Here is a 20,059-nt window from a genome sequence, read left to right as displayed (position 1 = left end):
TATACATCTCTCTCTCTCTCTCTCTCTTTCTGTCTCGCTCTTTCTCTCTTTCTCTCTCTGTAAAAGTATCTGTCACTACAGTATCGAAATGTGATTGTTTCAGTTAGTGGAATAGTTTCATTTTTAAAGTGAAAGTATTTGACATGAGTGTTTTTGTTTCACTTTTGACACGTAATACTTAAATAGTGGAGGAGATATTATGTTGCCGTGTGCTCAAACTCTGCAAGAAGTTAATAATTTTTTTTGACTAAAACACAACTGGAACCCTAAGTAAGGCATGTGTAAAATTTGAATGAAATTGGTTGCGTAGTTCTCGAGTTTTAGGGATTCACACAGACAGACAGACAGACACACATTCTCATTTTTATATATATAGATTAATCAATATAAGACGATGTAATACAATACATAAACCTTCAGTATGATATAACATATAGTGAATAAATATATACGATATGATACCACAAAATTTATGTATTATATTATAAGAATGTGTACAATACAGAAAATAGATTTATATACACTATATCAAAAAAAAAACATGCACAACATGGGGTAATATTCAAAGTCACCATCTACGGGCCGTTTCAGAGATGTGTCTTATAATATGGTATAGTACTCATATTTGGAGAAAACTAGACACTCCCTTCATCAGGATGTTCAATCTCACAAAAAACATACAGTGACACAAGACAATATTTCAACATACAGAATTATATACAATTCAGATCCAAAAGATATCCTACATTACATGATGTCGCCTTTACCTCCAATGCATATCGTATATATGAAGGGAATGTCTAGTTTTCTCCAAATATGAGTACTATACCATATTATAAGACACATCTCTGAAACGGCCCGTAGTGTGTGTGTGTCTGTATGTATGTCATTGTTCAGTTTTATTTCAAGATATCTTGACAATAGAGAAAGAGCTGGTTTGTAACAGAAATCCAAGGCTCCTTCATTGGAATTTCAACATCAACAACAGCATATTTTTGTATATATGCATGTATGTATGTATATGTGCAGATTTTGATGTTTTGTTTTATGTATGCATTCTTGTGCATATAGTTGCATATTTAGACATGCTCATATACATTTAAATGATAAACTTCTGGAAAGTTTTACAGATTTTCACAGTTCCAGTGATGGATTGGATCTGTAGTCTTCAAATTAGCTTTCTCCTTTCTGGTTTTGAGAAGCCTAATTTCTCAAAATTAGTATTTAGGCAGTGTGTTACATATCCCAGGGCCCCAATAATTACAGGTATAAACCTGAACTTTAATCTGGATAGAATAACTGCAGATTTTTCAATAGGTCAGCACAGATATTCTCTTTTTCATTGAGCTTTATGTTAACATCCACTGGGCAGCTAATTTCCACAACTGTACACAGTTTCCCTCCTCTATCCAAAATCATTATATCAGGTCTGTTGTGCTTACATTTTATTGAGGTCTTCACTGGGACATTCCACCAGTATTCCTTTCTATTATGAGTGGCTATAGCTTCTGCCATACTGTGGGTTCTTATTTCTTTGTTCTCGGGGTTATTCTTCCAATGGATTTTATTATAGAGTGTACTAGCTACAATATGATGTCTCATTGGTAAATAATACCATGATGACATTTTCGGATAACTGCTTATGATGTGGGTGATATCTTCGGTGTTAACTCCACAAAGTCTGCACCAGTTGTCACATTTTACTGCTTTTCCTTCATCTCTATCCCTTTTGTACATCAGGTATTTGGTTGATATTTCTTGTTCCTGGCTTGCAAACGCATACCCTTCAAGGTGGGAAGTAGTAATCCGGCTATTGATCTATGATAGACTGCGTTGATGATCAATATTACTATTATCTTGGAGCTTTCTACTAACATATCCCTGCATTGTCTTCTGCTCATCCTTTCAACTGATGATATGTTGCGGTTGAGTCGTGCAACTTCTTTGAGCATGTATTCTATGCTATCAGACAAGGAATGTTACTCAAGGAGCTGCCTTCCAAATTTTATGATGTTATCATCCTCATGTATGCAAATTTGTTCAAGGGATGTACTTCAACACTTGATGGTTAAAAGATGTTGCTGAAGGGATATGATACAACTTTCAAAGGCATTTTGGATCGATGTTAAGCCTCTGCTGCCTTGTTTTCATTTTAAGTAGAGGCAGTCTACATCTCTGTTTATATGGAAATTATGTATGCTTGTTAGTATTTTTTTGGTTTTCACAGCATTGGCTTGCATCAAGCGTTCAATCAAGCAGCCTAAATGTTGGTATGAGTACTGGTACTGCAAACACATTGTGGGCTGTTGTTTTATTGAATGTAGAGAGTTCTGAGGTCCAAATTTTCTGTATTCAACTGTAATATTCTTTAGTGACACATGTTTTGTAAGATATGCTTTTCATCCACCCATAGATACCTGTAACATTCCTTGACAGATATAGGGAAAACATATGTATGTATGTATGTATGTATGTATGTTGATAATACCTCAAAGAAGGTGCTTTTTTACCACCTGCCAAAGTGAATGGAGCTTTGTCCAGAAGGAAATGATTGTTGGGTGTTTTGACCCTGAACCATATCTCTCTCTCTCTCTATATATATATATATATATATATATATATATAGAGAGAGAGAGAGAGAGAGAGAGAAATGGTGAGTATGCATGTGAGTGTGAACTTCCATAATATTAAATCAACTTGGAGAGTAATTTTGTTTTCAGTTTCTTTATATGTTTTGAATATAAACTATCAGGTCATTAAGAATGAAATGTTCGATTTTGAACTGAAAGTTAATTTTACTTTATCTCAACAAAAAGCAATGCAGTTAATCAAAGTATGCACCTAAATTATCAACACAATTTTGCCATTTTATGCTGGCAGCAAAGAATCCTGGAAAGCAAGAGATGATGAAATCATGAAAGGTTGTTTTTGCATCTTCTTTAGATTTGAAGTTCTTTCCTAGCAAAAAGTTGTCTAATGCCTGGAAAATGTGATGGTCAGTTGGTGCAAGGTCTGGTGAATATGGTGGATAACAGAGTTCCTGTAACTGGAGTAGCGTCCTTTGTCCAACATGTGGTCAAGCATTATCTTGCAAGAGAATTGGCCTGTCTCTATTGACCAATCTTGGTTGTTTAATTGCAAGTTCACTCATCATTTCATCCAACTGGTTGATGCATACATCTGCTGTAATTGACTTACCAGGTCTCATGAAGCTGTAGTGGATGACACCAGTGCTGGACCACCAAACAGACACCATTAGCTTTTTTTGGTGAATATTTGTTTTTGGATTATGTTTTGACATTTCATCTCTATTCGACCACTGTGCAGAACACTTGCTATTGTTGAAAAGAATCCATTTTTCATCACACGTAACAATACAATACAAAAATGGTTTGCTTTTATGCTGTGACAGCAAAGAACAGCAAGTTCCAAGATGACATGTCATTTGATGCTCATTCAGTTCATGTGGTACCCACTTGTCCAGCCTTACCTTGCTGATTTGTTTCAGATGGTCCAATACAGTTGGAATTGAAACATCAAACCTTGCTGCTAACTCATGCGTAGTTTGAGCTGTGTCTGCTTCCACTACAGTTTCCAGCTCATCATTATCCACCTTGGTCTCAGGTCTTCCATGGAGCTGATTTTCAAGAGTAAATTCACCAAACTGGACCTTCTCAAACCATCGATGCACAATGCGCTCATTCACCACATCTTCACTAAACACCTCATTGAGGTTTCAAGCTGCCTGGGATGCACTGGTTCCACGACGGAACTCATATTCATAAACAAGACGAATATTTTTATTTATCCATGAGTTTACAAAAATTGATTTACAAGAGAAAACTCCCAATATAATCAGACACCATGAATTGCATTTTGAAAAGTAATGATGTAACTCTTGAATGTTGTAAAACAAAGAATTGTTAGGATAAAACATTAGAGTTGATGACTGTCGAACTTGGTGCATAAGAAAATTGGACATTTCATTCTTAATAACCTGATATAAAATAAAGTGAAAACATATGTGTCCTAATAAAGTGTGAACCAATATATATATGTCATATGCATATGTTTATATGCTATTTAGATTTTTTAAAATTGTTAGTTTGTCACACACACCAACTGATATCTTTTTCTTTACATACACATAGCTATTCTGTCATTTACTTCTCTTTCTTTGTCGATAATTTTGTTCTCTCTTTTGCTCATTGCCTTCCACCAAACACTCATCCTGCATCTCTTGTCCTAACTCTCTCTCTCTATCTCCTGTTTACTCTTTCTTCTCATCTCTCTATACAATGTAAAGTATGGCTGGAGAAACCATGTAGCTAATCAACCAACATTTATATAACACACACACACACACACATACAGATGCACACACACATACATACACACATACATACATACATAATAACGATTGTCGTTTTCGTTTTCTGTTGATGCAAAACCCATTTTTCATCACCTGTAATAATGTGCTACAGAAATGATAGATTGTTATTCCTGGTTAGAAGACTGCTGCAGATGGTGGAATATTGTGTTTGCTTCTCAAGAATAACTTCATGTGGAACCTAAATTCTCTCTTTGCATGTTTTCCCAATTTGCTTGATTGTTCATGGATAATTGAACATTACACGTTATATTTTTGCACCAAATCTCAGGTGCTTTGACATGGATCCAATACAATAGTCTCATTCAAAAGGTTCTCATTCAGAGTGAGTTGTCTTCCAGAATAAGGCTTGTTGGATATGTCATAATTGCCACCTTTTAAACCACACCTGACATGTACAAGCTTTCACTGCATCCAGACACACTTCACAAATGTTTTCATTGCTTCTGTAGCAGTACTTTTCTTTTAAAACTTATACAGTAAGCAATGGTGAATATGTTGTCTCATGAAATTCTTATCCTCCATGGGGTTAATTACCGAAATAACTATGAAAGACACACTGCCAGATAGAAGAGGTGATGGTCACTTTATTTTTTGGTCAATCAAACACATGCAATCTTCACTTTAGTTTTTATTTGTCTTAGTTCATATGCCGGTCAAAGTTCTTTTGTCACATATTCTGTGACCTCATCAGTTGCTCTCTGTCCCAGAGGGTCATTGGACTGCAGCCATGTAGGGATATTGCCTTGATGACTATAGTTGAAAATATCAACCCCAGTATATATTTTTTAAGTCTGTTATTCTGTTAGTATCATTTGCTAAACTACTAAGTTACAGGAATGTAAACAAACCAACATCATCAAACAGTGGTGAAAGGGGAAAACACAAACAAGAACGAAGACACAAATATAGATATATATATGATGAGCTTCCACACAGTTTCTGCCAACCAAGTTCATTCACAAAGCATTGGTTGGCCTGGAGCTATCATAGAAGACACTTGCCCAAGGTGGTGTGCTGTAGGAAACCATGTAGCTATAAAGCAAACTTTTTACCATACAAGCAAGCAAGCCTGCACCTATATATATGGCCACATACATTCACACATATATTAAGATATATATATCTTATCTATAAAAGGCAGATTTTTCTCTGTGTGTGTGTGTGTGTATGTTGAAAATTCATACATTTACACAATTCCAAATTTTTTGAATGAAAGAATCGGAATTAATATTCTAAATACCATAACTTAGGTCACAGTGTCATTTTTTCCATCAAAATAACACACAATTACGAATAAAATCCATTAAACTACACAAAATAACATCCACCCCCTAATACAATCTAATTTCCTCTTTCTACTACCTTTACAAATCCTTTCAACTCCTACTTTCTCTTATGAACCTTTACGAACGATCCAACAACAAATACAAAAAGAAAGGAAGGAAAAACACTGAAACAATCAAAACTGAAACAATTACATTTCCATACTGTAATGACAGATACTTTCACTTTAATGGTTTCCACACACACACACATGAAGGTGTATGGCCAAGTGGTTAGGGTATTTGGCTCATGATTGTAAGATCATGAGTTTGATACCTGGTGGTGTGTTGTATCTTTCAGCAAGACACTTTATTTCCCATTGCTCCAGTCAACTCAGCTGGCAAAAATGAGTTGTACCTGTCTTTCAAAGGGTCAGCCTTTTCACATTCTGTGTCATGTTGACTGTCCTTGAGAAATAGAATTGGTTGTATTTGTGGATTTGGAAGTTCTACATAAGAAAACTTATCATTATGTTCTGGATCTAACTTATATTCTTTATTTAATATGCACAACATATGGCAATGGGGTAATCCACATGTACCCTGAAATCTCTCTCCAAATGTCCTCCAAAATGTCATCCCTAAGTTTCGTATCAAATACTCTGTCAGTTAAGTCTGGTCTCTCAGCTGGTGTCTGTCCTAGATAAAGTTCATTTTGTGATATGATTTCTTTTCATTGAGAATTACAGGTGAAAGTGATGAAGAAATTTGGTTTTCCTAACTTTTGAACAATTACCATTGCATTTTGGTATAGTTTCTGCATCCACATGGGCCTCCTATGAATGTTGGAGGCATGATTACTCTTTTGCCAAAAGTGATGATCTGGTGTGCTGTTCGAAAAGCCACCATCATTGGTCCTTCCTTACTCTGCCCCACCTTGTAATAGCACAAAGACTGAATAGTGAGGATGTAATATGTACTGGTTTTGCTCTCAAATGATTACAACAGCTGAGTGATGGAATGATGAGTGCTAGAGGCAGATTAGGGGATGAGATGTGGGGAATTCTTGACAAGGCAGAATGGGTGTAGGGATGGGCCCAGCACATACAACCATAAACAAAATATTTTTAGGCTCTTTATTTTGCTGTGATGGATAAGTCTATGCTTTTATAATTTCTGTTGATAAATTCCATTGAAAAAACATTGATCAGATCAAGCCTACAGGAGAAGTTGTCAAGCAGTGAGCTAGAACTCAAAACCACATGATTACAAAGTAAATTCTGCATCTACACAACTAAACCTGCACACAAACACACACACCTACACGTGTGTGTGTGTGTGTGTGTGTGTGTGTGTGTGTGTGTGTGTGTGTGTGTGTGTGTGTGTGTGCATGTGACCTAATGATATTGGAGTCATGATTGTAAAATTGTGGTTTCAATATCTGGGCCAGGCAGCACATTATACCCTTGAGTAAGGACACACATTGCTCCAGTCTAGTCAACAGAAATTGAGTACCAACCAGCTACTGGTGCAGTTCTCTCTCTTCCTCCAGCTGACACTTCCTCAATATACCACTGACTCAAGGGTGGAAAGGTTTAGAGGCTGTCTATGTATATTAGCTACTACATAGACACCCAAACAACTTGCAAACGTAGGGTACAAGGTACCAGTTCATACTTGCATCATATTCTAATCTTCTGTGAAAACATGACCAGCCATAGAGAAATATTTTCTTGCTTGGAAACAGGTGCGGGCTGGTGATAGGCATCCAGCCACAGAAAATCTGTCTCAATGAAATTCTATCTGATCTATGCAAACATGAAAAAGTGGACGTTACAACGATGATACATTTATGTGTGTCTATGTACCTAATTTACACCAGCTAAACGAGAGTTTCCTCCCTTCACACTAAAATCCCATTAGTGTAAGCCAAGCTTTAATATGTCAATGCATGATATTTTTTTCATGGTTGCACACCCAGTAAATATACTTTTTCCTCAAAGCAAGGTTACAGACTGAATGATCATGACATAGTCTTGCATTTCATGAAAGCCATAGATTAGTGTTGTCTCTGGTCCTAGTGAAACTAAATTATACACCCTACTGTTTTCTTCTATTCATTGCAATTAATGATTTCTTGCCAATAGAGAGAGCCAGTTTTTTTACCAAGGCTCCTTCATTGGAACTTCAGCAACATTAATAGGGTATTTATGCATGGATGTGTGTATTTGTGCAGTATTTAGAGTCAGTGCATGTGCAGATTTGTATGTTTGTTTTAAATATGTATTCTTATTCCCCAGTTTCCTTTTCTCAACTAACATAACCAGAGATAAAAAACAAAAAAACAAAGGAAAACAGAAAACAAAAGCAACACAGTAAACTGAAAAATAAATTTTCACATGATATGGTGATTTTCAAACTTTTACTCAGAGAGGACCTTTTAAAGTATCTAGAAAACTGGATTGTCAAGCCATTTTCAAAGCCAAAGTAAGTGATCTTCCCCACTTTCCTTTTCTCAACTAACATAGCCTGGGAATCAAAATGACTGGAATTAGATCCTTGGAATCAAAATCATTTGCTCTGAGCGAAAAACTGTGCTCTTGTTCATTAACAGCTCATCTACAGGCCATCTTTCCAAGAACACTGCGTTCAGCACTTTTGCAATTTCAGCCGCAGTCGCAATCTTGATTTTTATCCATATTGCTATTCACTGTAGCCTGCAGTCAACCATTGAGAGATATACCCCTTCCCGATAGTGCATCACATTTATCACTAGCCTCTTCCAGTCTTCCTCCAAATCTTTCCTGTTTCATGTACGTTTGGTATAGGGTTGATGGACTGACACCTATCACAATTCCTAACTACCTTTTAAACACTCTCTTCTGGTGACATCAGAGTTAACTGTCTTGACCAAAAACAACATTCTGTCGACCCCCACTGTGCAGCCTCCTTAGTTCTGGGCCCTTTAGCTGACTAGCTGCAGCCACTTTGCTTGGAACATCCTCTGTTGTTTCCAATCAGTGCTTTTTTACTCTGGTTAGAATATCCACCTTATTCTTTTCTGAAGGCATGAACTCAGCAGCTAGTTCCCTCAGAATTCCCAGGCAATACTTAATCCCCATTTCCATGGCCCCTTTTGTGTGTGAATTCTTCTCTGGTTGCCACCCACCACTCACAGTCCCTATATCAGCACTAGTTTCATGCCCTTTAACACAGTGACCAGTTCAGCTACATTGACATGGTTGTAGTTGTCTTTCTTCTTGAGCCATGCTGCATCTTTCACTTCAATACTTCCTATTTCCTGAATGACTCTCAATGCTATACTACTCGTGTCACACTATAGGATCCTTTTTTTGTGTCAGGCACATACCAGTTGTCCCTCACCAGGTCTTCCACTAGCATTCTCTCCAAGATGTCTTGCATCATTGCAATCATCTTCTCTCCCACTTTATCACTCCGGTTCACTCCTGCTTGCCTTTTGATGTAGCTACATGCCATTTGGAGCCATCCTATGACAGGTAGCGTCCTACCAGTTTCCCACACATTGAGAACAGCCCTTGCCTATTCATATCCTGATACAAGTCTGGGATCTCATTTCCTCTGTGAAACACAAGCCTACCCACTTCATCTCTTTTGAGCTTGGACCTGTTTCTCAGTTTAGAAGGTTCTTTCCAGAGGTACTTCATCGTCTATCTTTTGCTGTTGAATTCAGTATGGAAGTCCTCATCTTCAATTGCATCTACAGTGTCTCTTCTCTCAGAAGCCCACAGCTTCATCACCTACCCCTGTACCTCCAGTTCCACTTCACTGACACCTCTACACCTGACCCCACTACCATCCACTGCACTGAGGTTGGCGTTTCCTCTCTAGCCCTTGACCATTCTCATGGTCATCAGAATTGTTGTGCAACCTGTATCCACAAGGGCTTGTGCTTCCCTTGCCCCACCAGAACCCTTGTTACAGGCAATGAATGGTGGTGCACCATCAGTTGGTTGTTGGGGGAACTAATAGTGCAGTAATTCCCCTCTTCTCATTTCCTTATTTACAATAGATTGTTATGTGTCCAGGTTGGGTACACTACTACAGGTTTTGGTTCTGTGCATTCCTTGACTTCTGTGCATTACTTAACTTTAGGTGGACCCTGACACCTAAAGCACAGTCCATCTCATTATACATCTGTTGTCACTGGTTGCTGCCTGCTTATTTGTCCTACTCATATTCGCCATCACTGTCACCACTACGTCATGTGTGTTGTTTTGTGTCCACACTCATGTCTTGTCCACCATTTCTCCTACTGATATCAGCTGCAAACACACTGAGATATGATTGGGGAATCCGATCACAAAAGCCAGCTTCACTATCTACTCAATCGCTGTTCTGGTAAACCCTGTTAACCCCACCAACCTCCTGATCTCACTCACATAATCATCTACTAGCTTGCCTGTAAATCTTACTCTCCCAAACTTGCTGTAGGCTTTGAAAGCCCCTTCCACATACATGTCCCTCAGATGCTCTTCAATTTTCTCTACTTTGACCTGATTGCTTCATCCATTTTTAAGTACAGATTTAAAGCACTTCCTTCTAGGTAAAGCGGCATAGGGCTAGCCACATATTCAATACTCTGCAACTTCACCATGAGTTTCACCATTTTTTATCCAAGCCACCACATCACCTTCCCTACCAAACAGTCTCAATACATTGCTACTGATTCTAATTTTTGTAGCCATCATGTGTGTTGCTAGTTGGAAAGGCAGGAGCAAAAAAAGAAAAAAAATATTAAAAACTAAATTGGACATATATCTTCACAACTGGTAAACATGCCAAAACAGCTTGTGGTTGTAAGGTACATATAAAGGTTGCTCTTAACATGAGATGCAATTGGCAACAGTCAATCCAAATGTCAAGCCACAGGAACCAGCAAAACTTGGTAGTTGTACCCTTACGTGTCCTCTACCTGAGCTTCTGGCCAAAAAGAACTACCCAACTAAGATCGTTCCCAAATGCACATCTGTCCTGTACAATACACTAGCAAAGAAGAGGCTGTCTTGAACCAACTGCTTCTTGAAGTGACATCCCTTCTTGCTTCTGGTCCCTTGTTCTTGTGCCTCACTTTCTTCCTCCACAAATGTAGAATTCTATGATATGAAAACAGTTTTTTCCATTTACTTTCATATAAATTGAAACATTCTAAAGGAATGTCAAAAAGTTCTTATGAACTTGTAATTTTTATGATTTTATTAGCTATCAGTAAAAACTTGGAGGTTTGTCTCTAAAAAAAAATTAAAATATATTTACCTGTTTCCTTGATTTTATTTTTCACTAGTTTTTTCACTAAACTTCGTTTATAACCGAGAGACAAAACAGCTAGAACTGAAGGTGTATCCATAAATGATGAATTCAATTTCAAATCTGCAAATATGGGCAGAATACCTAAAATTTGAAAGGAAATTATTAAAACTTTATGCGAAAAATCATTCTGAATTCAAGAGTTCAAATGTTTACAAAAAAATTCTAAGTTCAAGTTCTTTTTCTCTTAGTTCCAGGCTGTGTGTGTACGTGTGTGTGTGTGTGTGCATGCATGTGCGTGTGTGTGCATGCATCTGCACGCGCGTGTATGTATGCATGCGTGTGTGTGTGCACATGCATCTACTACAATAGCCTCGGGCTGACCAAAGCCTTGTGAGTAGATTTGGTAGACAGAAACTGAAGGAAGTCTGTTGTCTGTCTGTATGTGTGGGTATATATATATATATATATATATATATATATATATATATATATATATATATATATATACATACATACACACACACACACACACACATATATATATATATATATATATATATATATATATAAAAGTTCAATGTGTGTGCATACACATGTGTTTGTGTCTTCTTGTCTTGACATTGTGCAAGTGTTGTAAATAGGTATGACTTTCATGCAAGAAGAGTTGTTTGTTGACAACCATTTTGGGAAAACATGGGTGGTCATGGAGAAATATTACCTTGCTTGGGAACAGGTGAAGATAAACAAGGAAGCATACCCAACAATGGAAAATCTGCTTCAACAAATTCTGTTTGACCCATGCAACATAGAAAAAAGATATTAAATGAAACTGAAATAAAACAATATATATATGTACATAGGCGCAGGAGTGGCTGTGTGGTAAGTACCTTGCTTACCAACCACATGGTTCCGGGTTCAGTCCCACTGTGTGGCATCTTGGGCAAGTGTCTTCTACTATAGCCTCAGGCCGACCAAAACCTTGTGAGTGGATTTGGTAGACGGAAACTGAAAGAAGCCTGTCGTATATATGTATATATATATATATATGTGTGTGTGTGTGTTTGTGTGTCTGTGTTTGTCCCCCTAGCATTGCTTGACAACCGATGCTGGTGTATTTATGTCCCCGTCACTTAGCAGTTTGGCAGAAGAGACCGACAGAATAAGTACTAGGCTTACGAAGAATAAGTCCCAGGGTCGATTTGCTCGACTAAAGGTGGTGCTCCAGCATGGCCACAGTCAAATGACTGAAACAAGTAAAAGAGTAAAAGAGTATATACGAATATGTATGTACATACATACATATCTGTTTGCCTGCATGTCTGTAGTCTGTCTGCATGTCTGTAGTCTGTCTGCATGTCTGTAGTCTGTCTGCATGTCTGTAGTCTGTCTGTAGTCTGTCTGCATGTCTGTCTGTCTATCTATCTCTCGAAGTAATTATTTGAACCTTGGGTATATGGTTGGCCGTATGCTGATTAAAGCACTTTCATTGTTTAGGCTACCTGATGTCATCCACAGTTTTGATATAAATGTCACTGAATCTACCTCAGGAATTCCACAGTGTTTGTTGTTTTTATAATAAATTAGGGTAACAGAAAATAGAGTTTGTAAGAATCTTTATTTAACACAACGATCATTTCAACCCATCCTGCATCTGTCTCCTCTGGGTGGGATACTGTACAGCTTGTTGTGTTGCATCCACCAGTGCAGAGTGCATCTCATTAGGTACATTCCACACTGGTAGATACAACACAATAAGCTGTGCAGTATTCCACCCTCAATGGACAGATGCAGGATAGGTTGAAACAATCATGTTGAATGAAGATGCTTGCAAACTCTATTTTCCGTTTCACTCATTCATTATATATATATATATATATATATATATATATATATATATATAGTCAAAATAAGCAACAAGGATACCCAGAAGTAATGCAGTACAATTGTTTCATGCAACTCCATTTAATTGAACAATGTAGTCATTACATCAATTCAAAATGCAGAGCAATCCTCAGCTGCACAAAGATTTTCTTAAGAGGATAAAACTGAAAGGAAAGTTGCAGACAAGCAAGTGTTACACATTAGTATAATTATACCTAAAATCTCCAAGAAGTTAAGGAGATAGACAAAGAACTTCTTGGAGATTTTAGGTATAATTACACTAATGTATCCATCTGTTTTAATTCAATTAAATTCTATGTCTTTGTGCAGCTGAGGATTGCTCTGCATTTTACATTGATGTAATGATTACAATGTTCAATTAAATGGAGTTGCATGAAACGATCATATTGCATTACCTCTGGATATCCTTGTTGCTTATTTTGATTTTAATCACCTTACTTTGAAATTGTATGGATAATACCGTACTAAATTCTGGTGCCTCAACTTAAGTACCATATTCACCTGAATCTAAATTTTTGCTGAACTCATATATATATATATATTTATATATATATATATTTACACATATATATATATATATATATATAAGGCGACACATGAAATCTTTCGAGTGAGATCGGTGCCAGTGCCCCTGAACTGGCTCTTGTGCGGGTGACACATGAGGTTTTTCGAGCGAGATGAGCGTGGCCGTTGCCAGTACCGCCTGACTGGCCTTCGTGCGGGTGACACGTAAAAGCACCCACTACACTCTCTGAGTGGTTGGCGTTAGGAAGGGCATCCAGCTGTAGAAACTCTGCCAAATCAGATTGGAGCCTGGTGTAGCCATCTGGTTTCACCAGTCCTCAGTCAAATCGTCCAACCCATGCTAGCATGGAAAGCGGACGTTAAACGATGACGATATATAGATATATATATACACACACATATGTATGTATATTAATGTTTGTTTGTTTTCATGTTCAGTTACAATAAAGACGATTTTAGATTAATTTGAAGGATTATTCCCTACTTTTGTAGAGTACAAATTTATTATTCTTCAAAATGGATATTATTGACAGTGATTTCAAAGTTCGGTCAGTTAAGCCATCATATGTTTATATACACACACATATGTATATGAATACACACACACACACACACACATCTTGTTCATTATAGTCCTCCAGGCAATAACAGAAGAATTTCAGATGGGCTGCACTTGGGAGCTCCTCTACGTTGATGAACTTGTTAGAGGCTTTCAGAACTAGAGAAGAAATTTCATGTGTAGAAGCAAAAACCAAAAAGCCTTAGTAAATTGGAAAGTGGACAAATCACAAATCCCTTCAGATAGATGGCCTTGCTCGATCTGTAGAAAAGGTGTACGTAGAAACTTGACAAGATGTATCTGGTGTAAGCTATGGATACATAAGAGGTGCAACAATATTAGAGGAAGGTTAACAGAGAAAATAGTTTTTGGGTAGAAGGTGCACAGGTACAATAAACACTAAAAATGTACAGAAAATAGACTCCATAAAATGCCAGTGGGGAAAGCTAGAAGTAGTTGATAGCTTCTGTTATCTAGGTGACCAAGACAGCAGTGGAGGTGGATGTTCTGAGAGTGTAGCTGCTAGAATAAGAATAGTCTGGACAAAGTTCAGAGAGATCCAACCTCTCTTGGTAACAAAGGTCTCTTCCCTAGAGTGAAAGGTAGACTATATGATCTGTGTGCGCAAACAACCATGCTACATGGCAATGAAACATGGGCTGTGACTGCTGAGGACATGCATAGACTCATAAGTGAAGCTAGTATGTCTCACTGGATGTTTAATGTCAGTGTGCATGCACAACAGAGTGTAAGCATCTTGAGAGAAATGTAGGCATAAGCGGCATCAGATGTGGTGTGCAAGAGTGATGACTGCACTGGTATGAACATGTGATGTGTATGGACAAGGAAAGCTGTCTGAAGAAGTGCCGCACTCTAATGGTCGAGGGAACATGTGGAAGAGGTAGACCCATGAAGACATGGGACAAGGTGGTAAAGTATGATCTTTGAATGTTGGGCCTCACGGATGCAATGACAAGTGACTGACACCTTTGACAATATGCTCTGTTTGAGAAAACCCATTAAGCCAAGTGAGATTGTAGCTGTGGCCAATGCCAGTGTTGTATAACTGAAACATAAAAAGCACCTTTCAAATGTTTCTTCTGTGTGTGTGTGTGTGTGTGTGTGTTCACATAACACCTATTAGAGATCTTACTAATTACCTTATTTGGTTAAAGAAGCAAAATATTAGCTAAAAGTAATATAAATCTAATCCACAATCTAATCTGGATGATGCTTATAATTTAATATGCTTGCTAAAGATTTTTGGGAATAGGTGATTAGCAGTCAATATTTGACCACATTCCTAGACAATCTCATAAATACCCAACTGTTTCTCTTAGAAGCACAGCTAAACACCTGTGGTAGTTGTGATTCCTCTGTAGGTAGTACATTACCTTATTGTCTCTCCTATTTGATTAACATTACCTCACCCTCTGTTATATGACCTTTTTTTATGAGCAAAATTAACCAAGCAGCTGAGTACATTCATAGGTTTTTCTTTTTTTTCTCTGAGCAGTATATTAAAGTTTAGTGAGCAATGTGGAATAAACAGTATGATACCTGTGATAGATCGGTATCCTATCCAGGAAGAAATTTATCTAAGGCATCTAGAACTTAAAACAACTTTATTACTTCATTTTTCATAGAAGTATGTAATTAATTCATCCAGTTTAACAAAATAATAAGTTTCAAAGGTGGCCCTCTTCACCATCCTTGAACAGTGTACTTCAGAGCTAGCTTGTATCTTTGTCAAGCTATTCTCTATTTTTGTCTCTACAGGGATCTGCCTCAAGTTAAGTATCTGCAAAGGTCATGGTTGCTGCAAGAGAGATTCTTATCAGAACATGATGGCTTCCTAAATTTTCTAAAATCTGTCCTTCATTTCTCCAGAATTAAACTCAGCTGACTGTGGCACATATGACTACAGTACTTTGTGAATTATCAGTTGAATCCAAGACTTATCTGTTCCTATAAATTTCATCAGACTTCTCAGTTTGGTATAGAGAAAAATTACAATAGTATAAAAATATTAGTGAACAGAATATTTATGCTATAAATAACACAAATAAAACATTTACAGAATTTATGAATATAGACATATATTTTTTCCTACCTGAAGCTGGAGTGTTTGGGAAAGTTGTAACATCTTCCATAGAACTTGATCTTTCATGCTCTAATTCCTTTTAAAATGAAAATATTATGTTATGATTTAATCAAATATGATTGTAAGGCATGCCGTATTGGTACATGTTGACACACTTCCATCTATCATTTATACAGGGTGTCCACAAGGTCTGGGTACATGGAGTAAATAAAATCATAACATAAACAATTAAATATAAGAAATAATAATTTCTTAAAGTATGTGTTAATCCCCATGTACCCAGACTTTGTGGACACCCTGTATTTGTAGAGATCACAAGAGAAAGATGGAAAAGTCAAGCTAATTGCAAACCAGTTATTAATAGTGTGCTGTACTTGCATTAAAATTTCATTTTCAGATTTTGCAACTGCTGCAGATAAACTGATGTACTAACAGCTGCCATTTGTTGGTGGTCAAGACTCACAATTTGTAAATATTTTTCACTCAATTATCATTGTCAGTGGTGACAATGATAATTGAACAAGTGATCAAAGAAAGATCTGCAACCATTTCTTTAGCTGTTCACCATTTCCACTTGTCCAGATATGAGGTAGGATTAATGGCAGAACGAATGAAGTTGTTTGGATGATACTGACAAGCATTATCAAATTAGATAAGTAGCATATCTGAAGTATAGCTGATAGTATCTGTCCATGCTTGAAGATCAAACACAACAGTTGCTGAATAAACTTTAAACAACTGAGATTATCATTTCATAAGATTCACATTCTATGAAGAATAAATGAGCATTCAGCTGTGTGGAACAAGGAGTTTATGAGACACTTAATTTTTGCATGTGATTATAAGTCAGTTGCATCTGTATCCTACTGGACAACAATATTATTACCTGAGTTCAGAAATTAAGGTTCCTGGCTTGAATTTTGTCTGTTGCTATGTTTGCACAAAAGAATAAGACCTTTAATGACAGTAGGAGATCAACTCCAGCTTTGTTCATTTTACATCTGATTTTTTTTATAGTCATATTAACATGTTCCAGAAAGGTGCTCAGTAAATTTCCGGCAGATTGGTAGTCTCCTAAGTTCCAATTTAGAAAGCAAAAGTCTTGAAATTAATAAGTACGAATTAACAAGTGTAGCAATACACTTCAAGCAGTAGAAATAATCTAGCTATTAATACAGTTTATTTATCAGAAAAATGAATTGTCAGTTATTAATTTTTTGTTGTTGATTATTTTTGATATTTTTTCTATTAACTTGCCTGGTTATTTGAAAGTTCTTTGCTTTTCCCACTTGCTTCTGTGATGTACTTAGAACCTTTCATCTGCTGTACAAAAGTACATTTTGGAGAGTATTGAGCATGTTTGTGCCATGGATCTTCATCCTCATCCCAATCACATAAAGTACAACCACAGCTAAAACAAATTACTGTATCAGAAATACCTGTAAACCAATAGAAAATGAAGGTAAATAACTAAAGCAAACAAAACTGAAAGATTTAATTAGAAATTAAGAAATTCAATATGACTGTGTAAGAATTCAGAATGTAAAGACCTAACTACAGCCCAATTTTCTGCTGAATCTGCCATTAACCATAAATCAAATGAAGTTAGTATATACATGGCATTTGTAACAACAGAACAGTTATTGCAATTTTGCATAAAGGTCTCATTAACGAGTTTAAACTTCTTAATTATTTTCTTAAGAGGATAAAACTGAAAGGAAAGTTGCAGACAAGCAAGTGTTATACAGGCTGCTAACATAGTGCTTCCCTTATTTTTTAATGGAAATTATACATCTGTCTATATCATTGACATTTTCTTTCTTTTAAATTCTCTTCAAAGCAAATGTCTTTCTTTCCTGTTTGATAATATAGCACCAGAAGATAGAATTTTTAATGATCAAAAACACATTATGAATAAACTCAAAAGATGATTACTCTATGTTATCTTTCTTACTAATCTTTACTATTAATGTTTTAGATAATTTTTTTAATAATTTAATCTACAAAATAAGAAGTAATTTTAAATTTTTAGAGGCAAGCTAGGTGTAATGGTAAAGTTAATAATTTGATTATAAGCTCAAACTTTCTTAGTCATTATATTGGGCCCTTGAAAAATAGAGTTAAGGGCATATTTTCTTTGCTTACCTTAGTTTACCCAGCTGTCTCTAACAATATGTAAAGAACCAATTTTCAAAACCATGCTATACATGCAGGCATGGAAATTGGAAATAATACTAAAGAGAATAACCAAAGATATATATATATATATATATATATATATATAAATATTGTATATATTTACCATTATGAAAGAACCCAGCATCTGCTAAAGATTTAGGTTTTTGATTTTTATTCTTTGGCCGTGAAGAAAATGTTTTAAGGCGTTCACTTAATGAGGCAAAATATGGATGTATTGGAGAGTCAAATTTATTACTCTGTTTTGGTTTTGGTACGTTACCTACCAATTTCTCACACAAGAAAGGGCAATTCGGAGAAATTGACCTATGTTTTTCTTTAATATTATCATTAGCTTTCCAATTTTTGATTTCACATTTGCAAAAAATACAACAGACATTATCAGCAGGCCCCTTGTGGTAGAATCCATTAGCTGCCAAATCTTTAGCTTTTAATGGGTGATGTGTTGGCCATTTGTCAAAACTCTTTTGGCGATACTGTTCATATTCTAAATCCGTTTTCCTAAAATATCTTAAAATTGGACATTCTGGATTTAAACGTGTGTGTTCTTCATGGATATCATAATTTTCTTTCCATTTGTGGAGTTGGACAGTACAGTATGCACATTTAACAACATTGCTATAACCTAGGTAATAAAATCCATTCTTTGCAAGATCAGTGGGTGCTACTGGGACACTTGTGTTCCAATTTTCAAAGGTGTCCAGTCTTTTTTGCATGTTGGGTATTTCATTTTTATTTGAATTTTCAGTACTAATTCTCACTACAATCTCAGTTTCTCGTTCAGTGTTTTGTTCATTAGAAGCTGTAGCATTTTCAATATCTGTACCATCATGTAAATAAACTGGAAAATTGTCATCTTTATGTCTACATGAATAAATATGTTTAAAAGTGGAATCTGAAAATTCCAGTACAGATTTACAGAAAAAGCAAATAATTTTTTCTTCCAAACTATCATAATAATAACCATTTGCAGCAAGCTCTATAGCTGTTAGCTTTGGATGACTATTTACAGAGAATGTTAGCAATCTTTCAATTTCATAATGTAGGTCCCCTGGAGGTGTCTTCAGATTTTTTGTCATTTTCTTTCGGTATTATTAATATTTATTTTCATTCGGTGACTGAAATGACAAAAATATAATTAAAAAATCTTTGAAATATTTTTCAGTATGAAGTTGTATAAATTTTTGGCAAAAGGGAGGGACCTGTATTGGGCCTTTATGGACCTAGAGAAGGCATATGACCATGTGGGATGCAATGTGGCAGGTGTTGCGGTTGTATGGAGTAGATGGTAGATTGTTGAGAGCGGTACAAAGTTTTTATAGAGAAAGTAGGGTGTGTGTTAGGGTGGGTGGTGAAGTGAGTGAGTGGTTTGATGTGAAGGTGGGGTTAAGACAAGGTTGTGTGATGTCTCCGTGAATGTTTAATTTATATATGGATGGTGTGGTGAGAGAGGTGAATGCTAGAACATTTGGTAGGGGAGCCCAAATGGTGCAAGAAAATGGAGAGAAATGGCAGGTGAGTCAGTTTTACTTTTGCCTTCTCCTTATACTAATATTTACTATTGACCTTACCTCCACTCTTGTTCATCTATTAACTTCTATCCCCCTCTCTAATCATCTGTCACCCACTCATTTGTTCAAGTCCTATGTTCATATTTTCTTATACTCACCTTCTTGTACTTTGTCACTTTGTCCCACCCACCCTTATATAATGTAGGGTAGCCATGTATCTCCTCTATAGCAACATATCTACTATCATACTCTAACCTCCCAACATCTGGCATAAAGACACCTCCCTCTCTCTTACAATCCCATTCATATGAGGGTCTT

The 20,059-nt window shown here is 36.4% G+C and overlaps 1 protein-coding gene across 12 annotated transcripts in view; it reads right to left on the bottom strand.

Moving 5' to 3' along the window:
• LOC106872120 (baculoviral IAP repeat-containing protein 7) overlaps positions 1-20,059 on the bottom strand; it is an 84,042-nt gene that overhangs the window by 42,072 nt on the left and 21,911 nt on the right. For 7 of the 12 annotated variants that reach the window (XM_089347168.1, XM_014919010.3, XM_014919017.3 and 4 more), the window contains exons 2-5: positions 18,337-19,348; positions 17,292-17,473; positions 16,044-16,110; positions 10,951-11,085 (exon numbers count right to left, since the gene is read on the bottom strand). In XM_089347168.1, the coding sequence (XP_089203294.1) occupies positions 10,951-11,085; positions 16,044-16,110; positions 17,292-17,473; positions 18,337-19,309 (1,357 nt within the window). In that variant the 5' untranslated portion in view covers positions 19,310-19,348. Of the gene's footprint in view, positions 1-6,777; positions 10,791-10,950; positions 11,086-13,302; positions 14,241-16,043; positions 16,111-17,291; positions 17,474-18,336; positions 19,349-20,059 lie in introns of those variants that run through there. The other 5 variants (XM_089347169.1, XM_089347171.1, XM_089347170.1 and 2 more) reach the window with 2 other exon arrangements.

Source organism: Octopus bimaculoides, chromosome 2 (genome assembly GCF_046866305.1).
Source record: "Octopus bimaculoides isolate indiv1 chromosome 2, ASM4686630v1, whole genome shotgun sequence".
Lineage (NCBI taxonomy): Eukaryota > Metazoa > Mollusca > Cephalopoda > Octopoda > Octopodidae > Octopus > Octopus bimaculoides.
This window is presented reverse-complemented; position numbering and strand designations above follow the sequence as displayed.